We start from the raw sequence: 26,271 nt of genomic DNA, 5'->3' as shown, positions 1-26,271 counted from the left end.
ATGGCATTAATCCGTTCCAACCCTCAAAATGACACTCCGTTGTTATGTTTCATGTTATTAAATTGGAAAATACATTTCTAAATAACAAATCTTATATAAAAACATAACAGAAAGAGTATGTAAAGATATAATAAGGTTTTATTCAGTGTATTTTCCTTGTAGATGAGACGACTTGAGCTAACGAAAACGCCGGTGGGGTGTGTGTGTGTGTGTGTATATGTGTGTGTGTGTGTGTGTGTGTGTGTGTGTGTGTGTGTGTGTGTGTGTGTGTGTGTGTGTGTGTGTGTGTGTGTGAAGGGGGTAGAGGCGATAAGCGGAGGTGGAGGGAAAACTCGTTTTTTACTATCACTCCTGTACACTGCGTATCCCTAAATTTTTTTAAAAAAATTTTTACTTTTTCATTTTTGTTTATCTTAATTTTCATCACAATCTTCGCTTTCTGGCTTCGCTTCGCCTTCTAGCAGCGGCGTCTCGATCTCGTACCTCAATTTTTTGCTCGCGTAACAAAGTAAAAAAACGACCGAGTGACCGCTCGTACCTCGGAAAACTCGTACATTAATGCACTCGTAGGTCAAAGTTCCACTGTAGTTGTGAAAGGAAGAAGGAAGACAGTGAACAATGACTTACTTGGTCGGCTACTGTTTAGATACAAGCCGTTGTAAAGCGTTGAGTCTGGGCCATGGGAGAGCTCACTAATACTCCAGTTGCAACACAAATCATATAAGCACAGACAGGTTTCCAAAACTCGTGCTTTTTTATTTTTCTTGGCAACAGCATTACAGGTTAGTCAAAGAAACTTAGAAATGAGCATCAGAAAATAAAAAGGACATATTCCTCGGTCTCCACACACGCAGTAATAGCGGAAGAATGCAGTGTCAGGCTATTCCCAAAATACCGCTATGCTCCTAATAGAAGAGCAACATATTTCAGTTAGTGTCTTACATTAAAGCCTGTGTAAAGTTAATTAGTTTCAGTGTATTTTATAGACAGGTGCGGCTTATTTATGTTAAAAATAAAAATCTTTGTCAAATTCAGTTCGGCTTATATAAGGGTGCGCTTTATAGTCCGGAAATTACGCTAATTACATTTACTCACAATACTGTAACAGTAGTTTTTGTATACTTCAATTTTTTAAGTATAATTCAAAATCTGTAATTTTTCTTTTACTTAAGTATGTTTTGTTTGACGTATTGTACTAGACTACATTTTAAATGATATCCGTTACTAAGTAAAAAAAATTTTTTTAATTCAAGTTTCCAACTCCTGAAAACCAGGAATGCCCCACAAAACTAACCATTTTGGTGATGCTCTGACCCAGTTGACTAGCCATCAAAAGTTATATTTATTCAGATCCTTGTGCTGTCTATTTTTTCATGTTTCCAAATAGGAACTAATTGCCCGCTTGCTGCCAAATACATCTTTTAACAGGTGCCACTAACAATGTTGTCTAATTCCCCTGCCAGTGGTTTGAACGTTATAGCTGATCGTTGTGTAGGTGTCAGGACCCTTTTGGCTTTCTATACTCGCTGCTCCGCCTCGCGTGTCTGACAGCGAGACCCAGAAGCTCAGAAGCCTTATCGAAAACTGCTGGGTTAGTTCGATAATCGATGTATCAATACTATAGTAGTTAGCTTGATAAATAAAAGTATTTTATATTAGTCGTAAATAGTTTATTGTATTTACTAGATTCAACGTATAGCATTTATTCCACCCAATACTGTGTTTTGTTTTTGCGTTGTGCTCTGGAGGCTACTTCCATACTCATGGAAAAGATCATTAATTGTAAAAGAGAGGATCTGGAAGATTATTACGGCTTGCTCGGGTGCGACGAGCTGTCAACGGTAAGATTTGTGGTTTTGTGCTCTGCCATTAAACCCGACCGATGATGACTCAGTGCGCTTTTTCTCCTGTAGGTACACATCAGTAGCCTAAACATCTGCATGTAACCATTCGAATAAACGGACATATGCTACATTTATTTATTAAAACAATTATTATTCATTGTCAAATAACGGCTCATTGTAATTGTATTTCTGATTGACCAAACGTTAGGTAGTGAGGAATGGGATTTGCCAATATCAGAATCAAGAATTTCATGCTTCCGGTTGAAAACCAGATGTTTGGAAGCTGAAGGAAAGCACGGTGACAGAAAATGGCATTTCCCTTCATTACTAGACCTTGTTTTCATACTTTTTCAGTAGCAACACCCATTCATACACGGTGTTATGGCATCTTGATTAATTGATTATTATTGATTATCATAGTAATAATTCATTCTAATACAGCATACTATAGGAATGGCTGATAGTGGATTATTCTTTAAATATTTATTTAAAACCGCAGTAACAAATCCACTACCATGTGACATCAATCCAGAATTCTAGCATTCATATTTTTAAGGTCCAGGCAATTTATATGAAACTTGTGAGGAAAAAAGACCGTTTTATTGTACTGCTAACCAAATGGACAGTATTAAACAACTGTATATCCCCTGTGTGTGTGCGTGCAGTAACAGTGACATTTCATTTTATGTAAATACTATTTGGCTCATCAGCAATAAGTTAAAAAGCCATATTTCATACATTAAATAATTATAATTATTATTATTATTATTATTAATTTTTTTTTTGCTTTACTTTTTAAAATGCTTCAAGACAAATCTCATGTAAGTTCTTTTCTCTCTAGATACATATAATTACATTTAATTTATGGCTTAATTTGTAGAATATGCATCAAATTACAAATACATTTACTTAACAATATATGATATACAATGTGCATTATTGTTACAAAAGAGAAATGACAATAAAAATTTGTTATAACTTGCTTTCAAAAAGCAGAAATTCTTATTTTTTATTAACTGGACAGTATTTATTTGAAAAGAAATAACAACAAATATAAAGAGATTATTAGGAAGGACAAACATCAACCAATAAATCAATCAATCAATCAATCAATCAATCAATCTTTATTTATATAGCACCTACCTTCTACATATAAACCTAGGGGGTGAACAAAGTGCAAGAGGCCATGTGCAAAATAGTAATAACATTTGAATTAACATAAACATGTTTTACGCTGGATGCCCTTCCTAACGCAACCCTCCCCATTTATCCGGGCTTGGGACCGGCACTAAATTGTAAGTGCACTACTGGCTTGTGGCTAATGGCTGGGTTAAAAGTAGTAAAATATACAATATCATAAAAAAAGGAGTAAATGTAAGAACCTAAAACAGAAGAGAAATAAAACAAGCATTAAAATACAAGAATTAAAATAAACGTTAAAAAGTAGATGACAAAGCACACCCTCTACTACACAACAAAGGTTTATCTGAATAAGTGGGTCTTTAGTTTAGCTTTAAAAGTAGAGAATTCCCTTTCAGAGGTAAGATCAGGAGGGAGGGAATTCCAAAGCTTAGGGGCTGCCACTAAGAAGGCGCGATCACCACACAATTTATATCTTGTTCTAGGCACTTCAAGCATGACATGATTAGAGGACCGGAGAATTCATCCATGGGTGCGCAGATGGATAAGTTCATTTGAATAGGTTGGGGCCGTACCAGACAGAGATTTAAAAACAAATAATATGATTTTATATTGGATCCTGTACTGTACCGGGAGCCAGTGGAAAGAGGAAAGGACTGGGTTGATGTGTGCACGTTTACTGGTACCTCAAAAAACCGTGCTGTAGCGTTCTGAACGAACTGTAGGCTATAGAGAGAGGACTGAGTAATGCCTAAATAAAGAGCGTTGCAGTAATCCAATCTAGAACTAATAAAAGCATTAATGGCTTTTTTCATATCTTTCAACCAAACGAAAGGCTTTACCTTTGATGGTAAACAGAGTTGAATGAAGCTTGGTTTTACAACTGAGGTTATTTGCTTTGTAAAATTCAAATTGCTGTCAAATATGACACCTAGGTTGCAAACCTTTTATTTTTATTCTGGTGTGAGATCCCTAAGGTTAAAATTAAGCTGCTCCTGCGTGAAATAGTATACACTCACACTTATTCTCATTAAGACTTAGAAAATTACTAGCCAGGCAATGTTTGATGTCAGTTAAACAGCCGGACAGGGACTGGAGCCCACTGAGTGAATCTGGTTTTAGGGGAAATTGTAAATGGAAGATATAAGTGGAATGAGATATTGTGTTTTCTAATGATATTACTTAGAGGTAACATATATAGGGAGAACAACACCGGGCCAAGAATCAATCCCTGTGGTACACCATAGAGTTGAGGGACACTCGAGGATGAGATGTCACCCCATCTTACAGAAAAAATTCTATTTGACATGTAAGATATGAACAATCAAGAACTGTACCTTGAATAGTACATAGTTACTAATAGTGGCATCAAGGAAGGTAGAGACTGCAGGATTCAGAACTGCATGTATTGAACTAAATATCTGTAGTGTGTGTAGGTTTAGATATTATGTCAGAGAAATTAATGCTTTTTACAAAGCAATAATTTCTAACTTACAACTTGTCTTTCTTCTACTTATATTTCAGTTTTATACATAACTGCCTCAGCCTGCCTGTGTCCTGGTTAAAGGCTAAGGTTAAACAATCGTATGCAACAGTAAATCTAAAACAAGATAACACACACACAGATAGATAGTATATTACAAAAGTGACACCCCTTCATCATGTTCATGTTTTTGTCTGCTTGACAGGAACATACAAATGTCTGTATCTTGTATTCGAGGAGTTAAAATTTGAAGCTTTGAGTACAATTCTCTCATATTGACCACTGAATGTTCAACATGGAACCTCAAGTTGTTGGAGGCACACAAATGTATAGAATGTCTTTGGATGCAGTAGCATTAAATGATTCATTGCATGACACAAGTCCCTGTGCACAAAGCAAGTTGCATGAATATATAATTTAAAAGTGTTGGAGTATAAGATTTTTAGTGGCCAGCTCTAGAGATCTGACCTTTAACTACTGAACACCTTTGGAAATAATTGGAATGCTGACTGCACCCCAGGACTCCTCACCTCATCTATATCAGCACCTGACTTTACTGAACCTGTTGTGTCTGAATGATCTTAAATCTCTATAATCACACCAAAAAAATCAAGTGGAATATTCCCAGAAGAGTGGAGCTTATTATAACAGCAAATAGGGACTAAATGTGTCCACAAACTTGAGGTTTTTTTTCTATTTGTGTGTGTGTGTGTGTGTGTGTGTGTGTGCGTGCGTGCGTGCGCGTGTGTGTATAGTGCCTGTCAAAAGCTGAAAATGTTTGTATTCTTTGTTTTTTTCTTAAATTTTAGAAGTGAAAAAACCTAACTTGTAAACTATTTACAGATAAGTCACATGTCTGGGCTTCCAGTCAATGACCTTTTTTACCTCTGCCAATTTCAACATTTTCAGTTCCTCTCAGCTGGCCTTGCCTTCAGACGGTGCCTGTGGTGTCCACATTTTCTTTCCATAGATTGTGCACAGGTGCTTCTGTGTCTGCCAGAAATTTCTGCATGGGAAACGGCTTTGGTGTGTTAGTTGCAGTGCACTATGCTACAAGCTATTGTAAACAAGCTAACGTTAACTAGATAAGTCATATTTTAATCGCTAATATAGCAGATTCATGGAAAATTACATCGGTAATGTCAGGGATCCACCTGCCACGCCCCCTTTGGTGGCTCTCTATGCCTCCGCTCTCCCTAGAGCTCCAGGTTTAACCACGCACACCTGGAGCTCATCATCACTCATGCCTCCACTCTCTCTGGAGCTCCAGGCATAATCACGCTCACCTGGGGCCCATCATCACTCCACCCCGCTTCTATATAAGCTGCTCATTCACTCCCACTCCCGTTCGTTATTGTATGTGTTGGACTCTACGTGCCGTTGAATGTATGGGTTATTTGTTTGCCGTTTCATTCGAACTCGCATCTCGGGTCAGCTAGCACACCTCGGACTCTCTCAACTGTTCCGCCTTCTGTTTTTCGCTCGCACCCTGACGTCTCTCTCCTGAGCTTCCCCGTTGGCGACGTCTCGCCCCAGAGCTCCTCCTTTGGCGACGTCTCGCCCCAGAGCTCCGTCTTTGGCTACGTCTCACTCCCGAGCTCCCCCGTCGGCGACGTCTCGCCCCCGAGCTCCTCCGTCAGCGACGTCTTGCTTCTGTGCTCCTCCAAGGGCGACGTCACGCCTCTGTGCGCCTCCGATGACGACGTCACGCCTCTGAGCTCCTCCGATGATGACGTCACGCCTCTGAGCTCCTCCGATGGCGACGTTTCACCCACGAGCTCCTTCGTCGGCGAGGTCTCGCTCTTGGGCACCCCTGAAGGTGACGTCTCGCTCCCTTGCTCCCTTGGAGGCGACGTCTCGCCCCAGAGCTCCGTCTTTGGCGACGTCTCGCTCCCGAGCTCCCCTGGAGGCGACGTCTCGCCCCCGAACTCCTCCGTCGGCGACGTCTCATCTAAAGGCTCCTTCAATGGTGGCGTTTTGCCTCTGAACTCCTCCAGGGGAGACGTCTCGCTCCTAAGGTCCTCCAACGAAGACGTCTCTGCCCCAAGTCTCCCAAAAGGCGAAACCACACCTCCTGGACCGTCTGAAGGCGAAGTCACGCCTCAGCGTCCCTCTACAGGAGACGTCTCACCTCTGGGATCCTCTCCGGGTGGTCCTCACACGGCCTCTGGACTCCGCCGTGGGTGACGCACGGCCTCTGGTTTCTGCTGTGGGCGTTGCTCGGCCTCTGGACACCACTGTGGACGTTCTTCTGCTCCCGGTCTCCACCGAGTGCTTCACTCGGCCTCTGATCTCCGTGCTGGACGTCACTCCGTTCCAGACCTCCCTGGTGGGCGTCAATCTGACCCTGATCACCGCTGTGGGCATCACTCGGTCTCTGGTCTCCGCTGTGAAGGTAGCTCAGCCTCTGGATTCTGCTGTGGGCACAGCTTGGTCCCTGTCTTACACCGGAGACGTCTCTCCGCTTCCGGCTTCCGCTGAAGACGGCTCTCCGTCTCCAGCCTCCGCTGCAGGCGTCCCTCCGTCCCCGGTCTCCGCTACAAACAGCTCTCTGTCCCCGGTCGCCGCTTGAGGCGTCTCTCTGGATCCGGCCTTCGTCCTGGCTCCGATCTTCGCGCCATTTCTGGCCTCCGCGATGAGCTATGCGCCGTTTTGGACCTCCGCTGGGAGCATGGTTCCGTCCTGTGCCTTCGAAGTGGGCATCGTCCGGTTCCTGCTCAGGTCCTTGCCAGCCTTCTCTGGTTCAACGACGGTTCTGACTAGGTCCCTTTCGACCCTGGATGGACACCAGGATCCTCCTCCGAGTGCCCTGGCCCTCCGAGCGTCTGTGGGTTTGGGGCGTCAGGTGCCGCCCCTCAGGGGAGGGGTAATGTCAGGGATCCACCTGCCACGCCCCCTTTGGTGGCTCTCTATGCCTCCGCTCTCCCTAGAGCTCCAGGTTTAACCACGCACACCTGGAGCTCATCATCACTCATGCCTCCACTCTCTCTGGAGCTCCAGGCATAATCACGCTCACCTGGGGCCCATCATCACTCCACCCCGCTTCTATATAAGCTCCTCATTTACTCCCACTCCCCGTTCGTTATTGTATGTGTTGGCCGTTGAATGTATGGGTTATTTGTTTGCCGTTTCATTCGGACTCCACAATCCCGTACCGGCCGCGCTTCACCTCCCCGCGCATCTCGGGTCAGCTAGCGCACCTCGGACTCTCTCAACCGTAGGACTGGCGTGTGCTTGTGCTTGTGTGTGTGTGTGCGTGTGCGCGTGTGCGCGCGTGTGTGTGTGCTCGTGTCTCTCTCTCTCTCCCTCACACTTGTATTAAAACCCGAGCGAGCTGTACTCCGGCTTCTGCCTTCTGTTTTCGCTCGCACCCTGACAGGTAATCAGCATTTTTGCCGCAACTAATTTATGAATGAGTCTACATTAACTACATTAAAGAGAATCGCTTTATTGAAAGTGAATAAAATACCCTACTTAATGGAGTTGAACATTAATTAAGGCGCAGCCACACACCTGACTCGTGTGTGCAGAGTAGGTGAGATGAACTGGGAAAGCAGGCAGTGGGTCAAACCACTGTGAGGAAGGGGAGGGGGAACTCAACTGTTTCTGAATGCATTTTTTGCATCTCAACTTATTATATTTCTTTTTCTAATTGTTATTATTATTCATAATTCATTACCATCACTCATGTATTAATTTATTAAATCGTGCACAGTATCACAATGTGGTATTCTTATCTCCAGAAAAGCTGCTTAAAAAATACATGTGATAGTACCTGAGAGTACATGTAAGAATCCATGTTTCCAGAGGCTCACCAGCAGCACTCATGCAACCCTAGACCATAATGCTTCTACCGCCATGCTTGAATGTAGGCAAGACACAGTTTTCTTGGTACTCCTCAGCAGGGCGTCGCCACAAATGCTAGACATCATCTGAGCCAAATAATTTTATCTTCTACTCATCAGACCACAGGACATGGTTCCAGTAATTCATGCTCTTGGACAGGTTGTCTTCAGTAAACTGTTTACGGGCTTTCTTATAAGCCAGCTTTAGAAAAAACATGATTCTGGGACGATGGCCATGTAAGCCTTGACAAGTGGACCTTCCGCTTCTGCAACCTTTAAAGCAATGCTGGCAGCACTTATTCTTCTGTTTTTTTAAAGCCAGCTTCTGCACCCGATGCACAGCATGAGGACTTGTACTCAAAGCACCAAATTTGAACTGCTCTAATACAAGATACCCACATTTTTATGGTCCTGTCAAGCAGACAAACACATTTACATGATGAATAGGACATGTGTTTTTACATGGTTACATGCTGTACAGCTGTTATCACAGGGTGTACTCACTTTTGTTGTCAGCTCTTTTGACAATAATGGCTGAATTTTGAGGTATTTTCAGAGGAGAGTAAATCTATATCCACATTTTATTTCTGTAGTATTGTCTACAGTCTGCACTGACCATGAACAAACCGTCTTTATGTTTGACAAGCAGTTATATGTTACTTTTGTTTGCATTAGACCGAACAAATTATGACAGAGTATAAAGTGAGAGCACTGTCTTGCCACCCTGACAAACATCCAGAAAACCCTGAAGCTGGTAAGTTAAAATGAATGAAAATATTGTCCTACTTGCCAACATAGTAAAGAGTTCAATAAGTATTACTTAAACAAAATGATTTTGATTGTTACATTAGAATGTTGTTGAATTACTTTTTTCATTATTTTAAATGAAATGAAATATAATTATTTTTTGTAGCACAAGACTTCCAGAAGTTGCAGCAGGCCAAAGATATTCTCACAGATGAGACCAAAAGAAGAAAATATGATTACTGGTTGAGAAGTAGCATCAGTGTGCCATTTAGTGAATGGCAGGCCTTGAGTGACACAGTTAAAGTTGTAAGTGTAATTATTTCAGATCATTCAACTATTTCACTATATTTTTTTATTTTATATACAGATAATGCACAACCTATGTAGATGTTACAGACAGGTTAAATATAAAAAGAGTATAATAATAATAATAATAATAATAATAATAATAATAATAATAATTTTATTGTCTGGTGTGATTTCTTAATTTTTTTAGTCCATGCATTGGGCCCTTAAAAGCAAAAAGAAGCCAATGTTAAAAGCGCCAGAAGACACATCTGAAGTCCAGGCTGGCTATACAGAAGCTCAAATGGCAATAGAGGAAATATTATCTGATGAACAACTTTCTTCAAGTAATTTTTTACAATTACAGTCAAATCAGTGAATTGAAGCTAAAAAAACCAGCAAATTATAATTTGATCTATATATAAAAGCTTAAATGTGAACATTTTAATACACACTATTGTTTCCTTCGAAAACTTTCATGTTAACATGATATTTAATGCCCACTGTCTTGCTACATTACTGATAATGTTGATCATTTGTTTCCCACAGGTGATTATTGGCATCACAAATTTCGGTGTTCAGGAGATACTCCTTCAAGCCTCTTGAAAAAGTTTAGAAATTATCAAATCTGAAGAAATATACATAAGCTGGATAGATAGATATTTGTTAAAAATGGGTTTGATTAATATATAAATACAATTATTTTGTGAATTGTTTCATATTGTGGAATAAGCTATTCCAATTACTAGTACATACTGTAGAACATATGTTATTATGCATCCATGCATTTGTGCAGGTTCTAGGTTGTTGTTTTCTGAAAGTTAAAACATTGGTAAAACATAATATAAAAATGTGTAAATAAATGTATAATTTAGTAGCTACTAACAGTGGTGTAAAGTAACAAATTACAAATACTCTCGTTACTGTAATTAAGTAGTTTTTCTCAGGAATTGTACTTTATTAAGTAGTTAAAAAACAGTGTACTTTTACTTGAGTACATTTTTAATGCTGTATCTGTACTTTTGCTGCTCTACTTTCCCTCATTTTAATTTTATCCACCTGTTTCCTGGGGGCGCTGCTGTAAAAACAATTAAAATGTATAACTTCTACTGGAAGTAGTAGCAGTGTTGATTGACTTGCGCCACCGGCAATGTGCTTTGTTTACATGCATATTTTTTTAAGGTGTGAATGCCATTAAAACCACCATGTGCTGTTCGTGGTTGCACTTATAACCAGACAAAGCTTAATTTGTGACTTAATGCTATATACACAAGCCTAAAGTTAGAGCAGACTGCACTTGCGAGAGTGCTTGACATGTTTTGTCTTGCCTGACTGCTTTGTAGTTTTTATTACTCTTTATTTTATAGCTTACTAGTTAACGCCCAGAACATGCTACTACTACTACCCTAATACTAATTGAAATGACTAATAATATAATACAGTAAGCATTATCCAACGTTCTTACTGTAAAGGTGTTTGTAATCTGCTGAGCTTGTAACATTTCACTTTTTTAAATTGTCCTCCCGTTCTTCTATTAAGAAAGGGACAGGTATGCTGATGTTATGCTTTTTAAGTTTTGTCATTGTGATTACACATCTTGCTACGAGTGAATGAATGAGTAGTGACATTGCAGAGAATGATTGTTTATGTTCAAGCAAAGCATCATGGTCCATTGGAAACAGGTGAAGACCTCTACATAATGGTTGTCATAAATGTTACCTGATTATTGTCTGCTTTTTCAAATATGGCATGCCTGGATTTTCAGTGCTATCAGTCAAGAATAAAACTGCTGAAGAAATAGTTTTTTTTTTTACTGAGAAATGAGAAGAAGATTCAAACAGAATGACACTGAGGTAAGCAGGGTATAAAGTGGAATAATATTCCCAGCATAATACTCACTACTTTTTACTCATACTTTGAGTAGTATTTACATTTATCCTTTCTTTTTACTCATCTTAGGTTGTTTTGCCATGTCAGAGACCTTTAATGATAAACCAGAAGACACAGAACTATCATCAACAGGATAAGAGCTTCAGTCTACAAAATCAGAATGTGTAGTTTAATGCTGTATTCACCAAGACTAGGGCAGAAATACAATGTAATTTTATTCAGTGGTGGGTAAATAAAAGTAACAAAAAAGGTGACAGGTTTAGAAACTGCATTCACAAATGGAGAAACCGTCCCCAGCTGCACAGAGTGGCCTCCAATCGAAGAGAACATTATCCAGAGGCAGGCCTGGACGAAGTGGGAAGATCCACGGAGGGAAAAGGGGCAGGAACAGTGGTCACTGGAACCTCAGGAGCATGTTTAACTGTACCGAGAGAGAGAGAGAAAACATACAAATATCCCAGGTTACCAAAAACTCTATATCTATGATCCCACAAAACATTGGTGAAATGTAAAATAGAAATGTGTAAATAAATGTATAGTCGAGTAGCTACTAAAAGTGGTGTAAAGTAAGAAATTACAAATACTCTCGTTACCTTTATGGAGTAGTTTTTATCAGGAATTGTACTTTATTACTAGTTTAAAAACAGTGTACTTTTACTTGAGTACATTTCTAATGCTGTATCTGTACTTTTGCTGCTCTACTTTCCCTTAGCCTGCAATTGCTGCTTTATGCACCTGTTTCCTGGGGGCACTGCTGTAAAAACAATTAAAATGTATAACTTCCACTGGAAGTAGTAGCAGTGTTGATTGATTTATCCACCGGCAATGTGCTTTGTTTACATGCATTTTTTTTTTTAAGTGGGAATGCCATTAAAAACCACAATGTGCTGTTCATGGTCGCACTTATAACCAGACAAAGCTTAATTTGTGACTTAAAGAACAGTGCTATATACACAAGCCTAAAGTTAGAGCAGACTGCACTTGCGAGAGAGCTTGACATATTTTGTCTTGCCTGACTGCTTTGTAGTTTTTTTTACTATTTATTTTATAGCTTGTATAATGTGCAGAATGAGTCAGCTGGTGGCGACTGTGGCAAGGAAAAACTCCCTGAGATGGCATAAGGAAGAAACCTTGAGAGGAACCAGACTCAAGAGGGAACCCATCCTCATCTGGGTTGCACCGAATGTCCATTTATTACAGATATACGATGTTGCGGGGTACAGTGATGGTGATCAGAAGCAAACTGTAGTTCTGAGTCAGTGTAGCAAACTGTTGACATTAACTACAGTCCAAATCCATCTTCAAAGCTCCTGTTCTTACTCCGAATATATATATATATATATATATATATATATATATATATATATATATATATATATATATATATATATATATATATATATATATATATATATATATATATATATATATATATATATATATATATATATATATATATATATATATATATAAAGTGCCTTATGAAAGTATTCGCCCCTTGAACTTTGCGACCTTTTGCCACATTTCAGGCTTCAAACATAAAGATATAAAACTGTAATTTTTTGTGAAGAATCAACAACAAGTGGGACACAATCATGAAGTGGAACGAAATTTATTGGATATTTCAAACTTTTTTAACAAATAAAAAACTGAAAAATTGGGCGTGCAAAATTATTCAGCCCCCTTAAGTTCATACTTTGTAGCGCCACCTTTTGCTGCGATTACAGCTGTAAGTCGCTTGGGGTATGTCTCTATCAGTTTTGCACATCGAGAGACTGAAATTTTTGCCCATTCCTCCTTGCAAAACAGCTCGAGCTCAGTGAGGTTGGATGGAGAGCATTTGTGAACAGCAGTTTTCAGTTCTTTCCACAGATTCTCGATTGGATTCAGGTCTGGACTTTGACTTGGCCATTCTAACACCTGGATATGTTTATTTGTGAACCATTCCATTGTAGATTTTGCTTTATGTTTTGGATCATTGTCTTGTTGGAAGACAAATCCATCAGGTTTTCTTCCAGAATTTTCCTGTATTTGGCTCCATCCATCTTCCCATCAATTTTAACCATCTTCCCTGTCCCTGCTGAAGAAAAGCAGGCCCAAACCATGATGCTGCCACCACCATGTTTGACAGTGGGGATGGTGTGTTCAGGGTGATGAGCTGTGTTGCTTTTTGCCAATCATAACTTTTTGCATTGTTGCCAAAAAGTTCGATTTTGGTTTCATCTGACCAGAGCACCTTCTTCCACATGTTTGGTGTGTCTCCCAGGTGGCTTGTGGCAAACTGTAAACGACACTTTTTATGGATATCTTTAAGAAATGGCTTTCTTCTTGCCACTCTTCCATAAAGGCCAGATTTGTGCAGTATATGACTGATTGTTGTCCTATGGACAGAGTCTCCCACTTCAGCTGTAGAGCTCTGCAGTTCATCCAGAGTGATCATGGGCCTCTTGGCTGCATCTCTAATCAGTCTTCTCCTTGTATGAGCTGAAAGTTTAGAGGGACGGCCAGGTCTTGGTAGATTTGCAGTGGTCTGATACTCCTTCCATTTCAATATTATCGCTTGCACAGTGCTCCTTGGGATGTTTAAAGCTTGGGAAATCTTTTTGTATCCAAATCCGTCTTTAAACTTCTCCACAACAGTATCTCGGACCTGCCTGGTGTGTTCCTTGTTCTTAATGATGCTCTCTGCGATTTAAACGGACCTCTGAGACCATCACAGTGCAGGTGCATTTATACGGAGACTTGATTACACACAGGTGGATTCTATTTATCATCATTAGTCATTTAGGTCAACATTGGATCATTCAGAGATCCTCACTGAACTTCTGGAGAGAGTTTGCTGCACTGAAAGTAAAGGGGCTGAGTAATTTTGCACGCCCAATTTTTCAGTTTTTTATTTGTTAAAAAAGTTTGAAATATCCAATAAATTTCGTTCCACTTCAAGATTGTGTCCCACTTGTTGTTGATTCTTCACAAAAAATTACAGTTTCATATTTTTATGTTTAAAGCCTCAGCTTAACAATGTTGAGAAGTGTGGAAAGGACATTAGACAGTGGATGCTTAATAACTTTCTTCTGCTCAACTCAGATAAGACGGAAGTACTTTTACTAGGACCACAAGCAGCTAGAAGTAAACTTTCCGATTACGTAGCATCTCTGGATCTTGTTTCTGTTTAAGCGTGTACGGCTGTCAAAGACCTTGGTGTGATTATTGACCCGAGTCTTTCCTTTGAGTCTCACGTGAATAATATCACCAGAATCGCCTTCTTTCACCTTAGAAATATTGCTAAAATTAGAAATATGATGTCGTTACAGGATGCAGAAAAACTAGTTCATGCTTTTGTTACTTCTAGATTAGACTACTGTAACGCTTTACTGTCTGGGTGTGCGAGTAAGTGCATAAATAAGCTTCAGTTAGTTCAGAATGCAGCAGCAAGAGTCCTCACTAGATCTAGGAAATATGACCACATCACCCCTGTTTTAATCAGTCTACACTGGCTCCCAATCAAATCTCGCATTGATTATAAAATATTACTACTGATGTATAAAGCACTTAACGGTCTCGCACCGCAGTATCTGAGTGAACTTCTGTACCAGTATGATCCTCCACGCCTACTTAGATCAAAAGGTGCTGGCTATCTGTTGGTTCCTCAAATAATGAAGACTACAGCAGGGGGCAGATCTTTCTCTTATAAAGCCCCACAGTTATGGAACAGCCTTCCAATCAGTGTTCGGGACTCGGACACAGTCTCAGTGTTCAAGTCGAGGTTGAAAACTTATTTATTTAGTCAAGCCTTTTATCAGTAGGTTTTTCTTAGGTAAAGGCTCAGATCTGGAGGGAGCATGGATATAGAGTGTTTGGTGAACTGGTATATTTGTATGCTGTCGTCCCCTCACATTCACACGTTCACTCGGGTTTGTTGACGGTGGTGTGGTGGGTCGTCTCTTATCCCAGAGACCCCTCATGTCTGTGCTACCTTCTGGTTCTCCCTTGTAGTTATGCTGCCATAGCGAGTCTTGCCGGAGTCCAAACTGCACAATGACATTAACTTTCATACACCAATAGTTACACTTAATAATCCATATCCTTCTCTTCCCATCACTCTCTCTCTCTCTCTCTCTCTCTCTCTCTCGGTCGAGTTAAACATGCTCCTGAGGCTCCAGTGACCACTGTTCCTGCCCCTCTCCCCTCTGTGGATCTTCACACTTCTGTGCAGCTTGGGACGGTCTCTCATCAACACCTTGGGTGGTTCCATGTAATTCCGGAGTAGAACGGGTGCTTTGAGGATGGATTGGACTGTAGTTGGTGTCGGCGGTCTGCTGCACTGACTCGGGTGTGCAGTTTGCTTCTGATCGTCATCACTGTACCCCGCAACATTGTATATCTGCTTCAAATGGACATTTGGTGCAACCCAGATGAGGATGGGTTCCCTCTTGAGTCTGGTTCCTCTCAAGGTTTCTTCCTTATGCCATCGTTTTCCTTGCCACACTTGCTCATCAGGGACAAACATACTTACAAATTACATATTTACGTTTAATCACCACATTATCTGTGTAAAGCTGCTTTGAGACAATGTTTATTGTTAAAAGCGCTATACAAATAAAAATGAATTGAAAATTGAATTGAATTGAAGCCTGAAATGTGGCAAAAGGTCGCAAAGTTCAAGGGGGGCAAATACTTTCGCAAGGCACTGTGTATATATATATATATATATATATATATATATATATATATATATATATATATATATATATATATATATATCCTGTTTGGTATCCATGGCTCAATGGCATGTAGATGGGTGCCAGTGATGTATTTCACTACCCCTTTGCAGGGCTTTCCTTTTCTTTTACAAACCACGATGCTGATATACAACACTGTGGTTGAGTTAGTCAGGATGCTTCCAATGATGCAGCAGTAAATGCTAAGTAGAAGTGAGATCATGTGGGGTGTGTGTGTGTTGTTTTCTACACACTGTACAGCTCTGTGAGATGATACCCTGTTCTGAGATCTTTACAGAATAAATATATAAGTTCAGTGATTTAGTTCTGTTTCTGCCCCAGCTGCATGAACAATTTATATTGAGGTTCTTCTGATGCCAGTTAACTTTTATAAGCTACAAAAATTTATATTATTTTTACATTATTGACATAGCTAAAGCTGAATCTTAGCACAATGTTTTTAAGCAGGGGTCACCAACAGGGTGCCCGCGGGCGACTCATGTGGTCTTTGCGGGCGACCTGGTGCCTTCAGAAAATAGCTAAAAATAGCTCTCCCTAGTGCCACGCAGGAAGATAAAATGCAACTGAATATCCATGATGAGGTCTCATTGTTTGTTTGTTGAGATTTGTCTTGGAAAAGGACCTATACCTGTAAAAATGTTAATTATCAAAATTATAAAATAATAAAATAATAAAAATTGGAATTGGTGATGTATTAGATAAATAGTAGATTTATAAATTGTGGCAGTAATTTATTAAAGGTAACATGATAAGAAATGTTGGGTCAAAGAGACCATGTAAACCTTTGCTACCAGTCTATATTTGATTTTATAACAGTGTGTTAAAATAGTACTTATAAAACAAGTTTACCAAAAAACAATTTTGTGTTTGTAATTTGTTGTGGAAAGAACTTATTTGTTTAGGATTTCCTCCTTCTTTACACACTTTGTCTCTGAACACCTTCACTATCTGAGATGCAAATAAAACAATTTGTCTAAGATAACTATACCAGATAAACAAAGTGCTCTAAAGAACACACACAGTGCCAGAGTGTATGAATAATGCACCGCCATGCTTAACTGTTGGGATTGTGTCTGGTCTGGTCTAGTCTGGTCTGGTTTGTCCCATCTCCACACAGGGTCTCTGGAGCTCTGCCAGAGTGACCATCATGTTCTTGGTCAACTTTCTTACTAAGGCTCTAAGGCCGATTGCTCAGTTTAGCCTGGTGACCAAACTACTTCTATTTTAGAATTATGGAGGCCACTGTGCTCATGGGAATCTTCAGTGCAGCAGAATTTTTATATAGCCTTCCCCAGATCTGTGCCTTACAACAATCCTGTCTCTGAGCTCTGCAGGGAGTTCCTTTGACCTCATGGCTTGGTTTTTGCTGTAAAATGCATTGTCTGCTGTGAGGTTTTCTATAAAGAGGTGTGAAGTTTCAAATCATGTCCAATCAATAAACATTTCCACGGGTAGACTCCAGTGAAACTGTAGAAACCTCTCAGCAATTATCAAAGGAAATGGAAAGCAGCTGAAGTCATTTTCGAATGTATTGTTGCAAAGGATGTGAATAATTATGTACATTTGATTTTCTAGATTTTAGTTTTTACTTTGTCATTATGGGGTACTAAGTGTAGATTAACGAGGACTTTTTTTTTTTAAAGATTGTAGTATCAGACTGCAACATAACAAAATTAAAAAAGTGAAGGGGGTCTGAATGTTTTTTGAATGCAATGCTGTATGGAGTACAAATGTGCCACCATGAGCTACAAAGGGCTTGTCACTGGGTCAGCAGTGATAAAGGAACATTATGGTACCATAGCACTGAACAAACTACATGGGAACCAAAGTGCACCTATATTTATGGGCACTGTGGGTGTATTTTTCAGGGTACTGATCCAGTGCCAAGCTATTATACCCCATAAGGTAAAAATCTTGCAATTTTCTTTTGACAGCAGTATGCTGTCAAAAGAAATTTTGACAGCGAAAATTTAAACACGATGAAACCACACAAGAAAAAAAACATTCCATTGTCTCTTCTCTTTCTTCCATAGAACACAGTAGTGTTCTATGGAAGAAAGAGAAGAGACAATGGAATGTTTTTTTTCTTGTGTGGTTTCATCGTGTTTAAATTTTCGAACTACACAATTGACTTGAAAAAGATTTCTATTCTTTAAAGGAGCATAACAAACACACACACACACACACACTTTCAGCCAATTCTAGGTTAATCTTGAGTTCCTGTAGTACTGCATCCTTAATATCTCTTAAGAGTCTTTTATCAGATATATAACAGAAATATACAGCCTTACGCTTCTCTCCAAAAAGAGCGAAGCTCCTGGAGGTGTGGTGTGGGTGAAACTAAAGAGTCATAAATGATTTTGTGTAGTGATCATCTTCAAGCTCTAACATCGCTATAAATAAAAAAGGAACAAAACCTTTATAGTCTTAAATTAACTGGCTAACAATTAGATCCAGCCATACATATCTGATCCAGAATCTGAACCTGAGTCTGAAATTGAACATCAAGAACAACAGCAGCAACAACTACTATAGCAAGATGTGTCTACCTGGTAAGTACTGAACAAGGTTCTCCTTCTCTTACAGCCAAAACACACTTCTTTGATGACATTCTTCTCCAGCAAGTCCTGTGCAGCGCTGCCAAGTACTTCCATAACTGAATAAAGCATGGTGATGAACATGGCTCTTGTTCTTGCTCTGGTTGCTGTGTACATGATCTTGAGGGAGAAATGCCCATACATGGAATTCTGCCCTTCATGATGATTTTATTCTGAGGCATGTGAAATTAGCTAGACCTTTAGGGGCACCAGCAGCACAGGTGAGGTGTATACTGGGAGCCAGGATGCCGAACATAGCAGGAAAGCATAGCTTCTCTAAGATAGTTTTTCATGCAGGAGCTAATGATATATGCCTTTGACAGTCGTTACTAAGAGTAACATTATAGAAGTGTGTAAATTAGCGAAGGCAATTTCTGATGCAGTAATATTCTCTGGTCCCATCCCAGTGTGGTGTGGCGATGTAGCTTACAGCAGGTTATGGTCACAGAACTGATGGATGTCCTAATGGTGCTCCAAAAACAGTGTGGGCTTCATAGATAATTGGAGCAATTTGGAGTTCAAGGCTAGCCTGTTAGGGCGGGACGGTATCCATCCCACTCGAGAAGGTGCTGCTCTTATTTCTTGTAGTAGCACTGTGTGCTAGTGACCATCCAGAGCCAAGGCCAGGGAGCAGACAAATAGGCTAAACAGACCATCTGCTAGCTGTACGGAGATGTCATTCAGGGGGCATAAAATTGAGATTGTCTGTCTCTCGAGCAAAACCAAAATGTAGAAATTCTTAGAAAGTCTGTTTAAGTAGCCTGAATACCATTCAATTAAATAAGACTGAATGCATAGCTAACACCTCAACACCACAGATCTTTTAATATTCGATCTCTCAGATCAAAAGCGCTGACTATAAACAAAATTTTTACCGACCAGGAATGTAATGTAATGTTTTTGACAGAAACGTGAATTAAACCGAATGAATATCTAGCATTAAATGAAGGTAGTCCTCCTGGGTATAGTTACATACACAGGCCCCATCTAAATGGCAGAGGAGATGGTGTTGCAGCTATTTATAATAATAATCTAAGCGTCACACAAAAAAACGAAAAACAGATGTAACACATAGGAAGTTCTTTACACCAACATAAAATATTTAGCACCCAAAAGCAAGTCAGTCAATTCCATTAATTAATATTTATAGACCCCCCCCCATGGTCCTACTCTGATTTTCTCATAGGATTTGCAGATTTCATCACAAACTCAGCTTCTTCTTTAGACAAAGCATTCATTGTTGTTGACTTTAATATTCATTTTGATAATCAGGAAGACTCCTTAAGAGCAGCAGTTGCGTCCATTCTATTTTCAGTAGAAATTAATCAGAATGTTATAGGACCTGCTCATAGTGGTGGACAAACTCTTGATTTAATATTAACATTTGGATTCAATATAAAAAAATATAGTCATAATTCCACAGTCTAAAGCTATTTAGATCATTACCTTATCTCAGGGGTGTTAAACTCAGGCCCGTGGGCCAAATCTTGACGTGGGAAGCGCACCAACCAACCTCCAAATGGAGCTGTTTGAACTCCAGTATAGAGACACGCTCAAGTCAAAGTACGACTCTGTGTGTGCTGCACAGTTTCCATGTTTCCTCCCTGACACACTGCTCCAACTCCGTGCCCAAGCTGCGCAAATCCTCTCTGTGTTCACCAGCACATATCTGTGTGTAACTGTTCTCTTTAATGAAGATGAACAAAACACCACTCACTCCTGAGGATTTCCTCAGCTCAGAGCCTCAACCCAGACATTGATGCACATTGGCTTGAACCAATGTGCATCAGAGTAAATCAGAGTGTAAAAACCGAGCTTGAATGAATGATGTCTTTATGCACTTTTTCTACTACAAGGCATGGACTGGTAATAGTTGAAAGATTGTTTTTTTTTTTTTAATTGAAGCAAAATAATAATAATTATTATTATTTTTGGTTGTGTTGTTGCCCTGTGAAAAAAGATTTACATTAAAAGGGACTTAGGTCCATAGATAGAGAGAGACAGACATAATACCGAAACGAATACCACTGATATGTGTTTTATTTCAAATTTAATTTCCCATGTGTTTATAATATTAAACTTTGGTTGTTCCAGATTCAATATGTATGCAAAACCTAAGTTTGTTTCCATATGAAAAGGTTCAACATTACACATCTGGAGAGACGGAAAACATGCACAATGGCAATCCCAGTTTTTAATTTTGGCCCACTGTGAATTTGACACCCCTGCCTTATCTCTTTTAAAATCTGCCTCAATCATATCAAGTACCTCGCCACATTACCGTGTTAAGCATACATTCCCGTTAACTACAGCAGCAAGTTTCATCAATAATCTTCCGGAGTTATCAACATTAATCAGATCTTCATCTAATCAACTGGACCAATAAATGCCTAAAATCAATGTTCTATTACACTCTAGATCAACATGGTGCCCGCGGGCGCCAGCTCGACCGCAAGGACCACATGAGTCACCCACGGGCCTTTTCTAAAAATAGCGCACTATAGAACTTACCAGTGAGCTGCATCTAATTATTTTTGTTGCTATTCTTTTTTAAATCACAATTGCATTGGTGTGAATTCGGAAATGACAATATAAAAAAACTTTTTTTAAAAAAATGTTTCTTATTAGATTAGCGCTAGCTGGTCTCCAAGTTAATTTTTGTATCTTACTTAATTGATAATCTGTACAAACATGATGCATGATTTGTTAAAAATTGTTAGTGGCTAAACTTTATTTATAGAAATAAAGTTTTGCATATTGATATTTATCTGTTTCCTACCTTGTTAAATCATTGTTGATAATTATTGTGAGAAATCATTAACATGATCAGTGTCCTCACATAGATTAATATAATTAGTTGTTAATAATAACATATAATTAAAGGTAAATTGAGCAAATGTTTTATTTTAGAAGTGTGTATCAAACTGGTAGCCCTTCACATTAATCTGTACCCAAGAAGTAGCTCTCAGTTTTAAAAAGGTTGGTGACCCCTGCTCTAGATGATGTAACTCCCCTTAAAATAAAAAAAAATTTGCACCGTGGTATAATGATCATATGCGCACCTTAAAACAGACCACTCGAAAATTAGAATGTAAAGGCATCAAACCAAATGGACAGTATTTGAAACAGAATGGTAGAAAAACTGTGGAGATGATAGTGGACTTTAGGAAACACCCCTCACAATATCCAACAGCTCTGTGTTATCTGTGGAGACTTTCAAGTTTCTGGGAACTACTACATTTACATTTACATTTACATTTGTGGCATTTAGCAGACGCCCTTATCCAGAGCGACGTACAAAAGTGCTTTGAGTCTCTAGTAATGAATAAAACTACACTGGTACGCAAGATTACAAACTTAATATAAATATAACTCAAATTCTACAAACTTGGCAAGTGCTAATTTAGGTATTTCAGGAAGAGGTAGGTTTTCAGTCGTCGTTTGAAGATAGTCAGGGACTCTGCTGTACGGACATCCAGGGGAAGTTCATTCCACCACCTCGGTGCCAGAACAGAGAAGAGCCTTGAAGTGTACTTACCTCTCATTCTGAGAGAAGGAGGTACCAGTCGAGCAGTGCTGGAGGATCTCAGACAGCGTGGTGCAGTGCGAGATGTGATGAGGTCACTGAGGTATGATGGTGCTGGTCCATTTTTGGCCTTGTAGGCAAGCATCAGTGTTTTGAATCTGATACGTGCAGCTACTGGAAGCCAGTGAAGGGAGCGCAGCAGTGGGGTGGTGTGGGAAAACTTGGGCTGATTGAACACAAGTCGTGCAGCTGCGTTTTGGATCATTTGCAGTGGACGAATAGCGTTCAGGGGAAGACCTGCCAGCAGAGAGTTGCAGTAGTCAAGTCTTGAAATGACAAGAGACTGAACAAGCATCTGGGCAGCCTGTATGGACAGAAATTGTCGAATCCTTCGGATGTTATAGAGAAGAAATCGACAAGAACGAGCAACATTAGCGACATGTGGAAAAAAAGACAGTTCATTGTCCATAGTTACCCCAAGGTTACAAGCAGTGGCTGAAGGGGAGAGCAGAGAGTCATGTAGAGTTATTTGGAGATCTTGACCTGGAGATGAATCACCTGGAATGATCAACAGTTCTGTTTTGCTGGGGTTGAGTTTTAGTTGGTGAGCACTCATCCATAAAGATATATCTGACAAGCATGCTGAGATCCGAGCAGAAGCTGTGGTGTCTGATGGAGGGAAAGAAAAGATGAGTTGAGTGTCATCTGCATAGCAGTGATAAGACCTGCTATTTCCCAAGACTTGAAATGCTAGTTTAACATAAACCCTATTCTCAAAAAGGGCCAGCAGAGGGGGTACTTTCTACACCAATTAAAAAAGTATAGTCTTCCACAGGAACTGTTAATGCAGTTTTACACTGCAGTCATTGAATCTGAATCTGTGTACATCCATCACCATCGGATTTCACTCTCACACTTTATGTACATTACTTGTTTTGTCTTGTATTGTCTATTTTGTCCTATATAGTCCAAGCTAAATGTATAGTGTTATTAATGTCTGTACGTTAGAGACTCACCAAAAGCTGGAACCAAATTCTTTGTGTGTTTGCCAACACACTTGGCCAATAAACCTTAATCTGATTTTGATTCTGATTAATTCCACATATGCCAACAGCACTTGAGCAGCGCATAAAAGGATTGCTCACTGAAAATTCTCATTGTCCAAACTACTATTGGCCCTGAAAGGGCTAAGCCACAGGGACCCATTGAGCTTTCTGTAGACATATACTGTAAGGTTCTCCATAGGCTTAAACTGCTGTGTTTTTCTTTTTCTTTTTCCTTTTTTCAATTATGTCCTCATATGTGAACACTTGGTTTATTTTACTGTGTAACACAATAAAGTTTCCAGTGTATTAAAAGTAAAAACTTTATTTCACTCTGGTGATCTAACTCTTCATTATTGTACCAGTGAGGTACACCTGCTTCTCCAGCATTTGATCCACAACTTTTGTGGATGTGAAGAACCGATCATAGTATACTTTATAACCAGGATGCACGGTTTTAGTCAGATGTGCAATAACCAAGGCTCCCAAACCCAATCCCTCTGCATTCTTAACCTATGAAGTCAGTATGTTTGCACACTTTAGTATGTTTGCACACTTTAAAATCCCACAAAATTCCCCTTGCTGAATTTTTCATGCCAAGTGGCTTGGGCTTTAGTGGCACATACTGTCGAAATGGACAGGCTCCTGTAAATGGGATCATCTGCTTGTCAATTGACACATTTTGGTCGAGCCTGAAGCAAGCAGCCTTTGTGAATGCTATCCATAAAAGGCCTCATCTTTCAGAATTTGTCAGTTTTCCTCATGTCTTCTGAAATGTCACTGTCATTAACCACTTTTAGTGTATGCCGCGCTGCCGACCTAGCCCTTAGGGCCACCAAAGAAATGGCTAAGGTCATGGGTCGGTCCATGTCATCCTTAGTAGCCACAGAAAGGCAATCTGTGCTAGCTTGCGGAAATCTGTGCCAGCTTGGGGAAGCCTGCCAGACATGTCTCAGTGGGTCCCTGTGCATGGTAGAGAAGGGCTACTCGATTCAATTTGGGATTGCAGTCCAGCATCAAGATGTCGTTCTCGCCTGCATGAAGGAGCTGGGGTAAACACCAGAAAGAGTGTGCTTTCTCCAGTGCAGAGAACCACCTTCTTAGGCGTGGTTTGGGACTGGACTGTTACGCAGGCACAGCTGTCTTCCGCTTGGATTAAAGCTATCCTCGTAACAGTCAAGAGAGTGACAGAAGGTCAGTCGCTTACTGTGAAGCAGTTTCAGAGGCTGCTGGTTCTCATGGCAGCAGCATCCAGTGTGATTCCACTTGGCCTCCTGCACCCCTCCAGTGGTGGCTTAGAGACAGAGGGTTCTACCGAAAGGGCAATCCTCTCCAAACTATCAAGGTCTCACGGTGAGCCCTTCAAGCCTTAGATATGTGTAAGAACCTGTGTTCCTGTCTCAGGGCCCTGTACTGGAAGCTCCATGTCATCGCATAATGCTAAGGACGAATGCATCCCTCACGGGGTGAGGAGCGTTCATGAGTGGCCGCTCCGCCCATGGTCAGTGGAAAAAGCTACATCTCACGTGGCACATAAACTGCCTGGAGATGCTGGCCGTGTTTTTGGTTTTGAAACACTTTCTCCCTGACCTGAGAGATCATAATGTGCTGGTCCATACGGACAACACATCAGTGGTCTCGCACAGCGGATCCTCCTGTGGTCCCAGGGGAAGCTACTCTCATTGAAAGCTGTCTACATACCGGGGCACCCTTTCAATACAATATGACATATTTTCAGTTTTTTCACACTTTTTTGTTATGTATATAATTCCACGTGTTAATTCATAGTTTTGATGCCTTCAGTGTGAATCTACAATTTTCATAGTCATGAAAATAAAGAAAACTTTTTGAATGAGAAGGTGTGTCCAAACTTTTGGTCTGTACTGTATATATAATCATAGACATTTTACAGATTTGAATGATGTATTGTTTTTGTCTGTACGATCAATAAAGACAGTAATTTAAGTTCGTTTCGCTATTATGAGGGAAAAACCAACAAAACGCCACCTAGAGGGTTAATTGTGTAAAACATGGCGGATTTGGTGTTTGATTTGAGACTTGGCACATAAAAAAAAACAAAAGTTTACTGATTAAAATTATTTTTCGGTGGAGTTTATTTATTTATTTTATATCTAAGTAAAGAAGGGACGTCGTGGATAAATGTATGTTTTGCTGGAGGTTTTAATTTCGCCTCTTTTATATTTAGTTATTTATTTATGTAATTACATTTTTTTAAATAAAAATGGTAAAAACAGAAATGCGTGCCGTTTAAAATAATTAGAATTTTGACAGCCAAATATGTGTATATATATATATATATATATATATATATATATATATATATATATACACACACACAAAACTAATAAAAAATGTTGTTACCTAATGAATGTATCCAGGCTGAAGATCCACATATAGAACACAAGCAGAGAAAAGATGATGATGATCATCATGAATGTGTCTGTTCTCAGTCATGTTTACATCACTGACTCCCTCTGTCTCATCCACGTTAACCCCAAACTTCTCACTGCCTTCTGCCTGCTGATTCTTATCTTCGTAAAGAGTGAGAGTCAGGACTTTATACACCAGCGGATTGAAAAAGACGCGCAGTAACAGGAAATCGGTTGTTCGGCTGAAATCAACGCACGCATGGAAAAGAAAAATTGGATATTTCGCCAAATCAATGGATTAAAACTAAAGTAACGAGCCGGTTTTAAAAATTTAAGAAGTAAAAAGTACAGATATTTGTGTAAAAATGTAATGAGTAAAAGTAAAAAGTTGTCTGGAAAATAAATAGTGGAGTAAAGTACTGATACCAGAAAAATCTACTTAAGTACAATAACAAAGTATTTGTACTCCGTTACTTCCCACCTCTGGAGCACAGTAAGAGTGTAGTGGAGGTGAAGAGGGTTTCCTATGCTCCACAAGTGGGTTGTGAGATGGAGTAGAAGAGGAGGAGAGTAAGGACTGAAAGAAGAATAAGATGGTGGAAACTAAAGTTGGAAGACTGTAGTGTGCGATTGAGGGAAGAGTTCAAATAGGGGCTCGGTGGTGGTGAAGAGGTGCTGAATGATTGGGCAACTACTGCAGAAGTGATGAGGGAGACAGCTAGAAAGGTAGTTGGTGTGA

At 39.8% G+C, this 26,271-nt stretch overlaps 1 protein-coding gene across 2 annotated transcripts; it reads left to right on the top strand.

The window, feature by feature from the left end:
• Positions 1-1,537: 1,537 nt before the first annotated feature.
• dnajc12 (DnaJ (Hsp40) homolog, subfamily C, member 12) lies at positions 1,538-12,314 on the top strand. 2 transcript variants are annotated; one of them, XR_006924071.1, is made up of 6 exons: positions 1,538-1,841; positions 8,988-9,066; positions 9,226-9,365; positions 9,556-9,691; positions 9,894-11,197; positions 11,304-12,312. XR_006924071.1 is itself a non-coding variant. In XM_046836585.1 (6 exons), exons 2-6 carry the CDS (start codon positions 1,764-1,766, stop codon positions 9,974-9,976), a joined length of 516 nt encoding a protein of 171 aa, XP_046692541.1. In that variant the 5' UTR covers positions 1,544-1,591; positions 1,749-1,763; the 3' UTR covers positions 9,977-12,314. The 2 variants fall into 2 exon arrangements, 1 of the variants encoding a protein (XP_046692541.1); XM_046836585.1 differs by having other exon boundaries at positions 1,544-1,591; positions 1,749-1,841; positions 9,894-12,314.
• The last annotated feature ends 13,957 nt before the right edge of the window (positions 12,315-26,271 follow it).

This window comes from Silurus meridionalis, chromosome 2 (assembly GCF_014805685.1).
Source record: "Silurus meridionalis isolate SWU-2019-XX chromosome 2, ASM1480568v1, whole genome shotgun sequence".
NCBI classification, from domain to species: domain Eukaryota; kingdom Metazoa; phylum Chordata; class Actinopteri; order Siluriformes; family Siluridae; genus Silurus; species Silurus meridionalis.
Note: the sequence above shows the minus strand (reverse complement) of the source record. Positions and strands in the feature narration are given on the sequence as shown.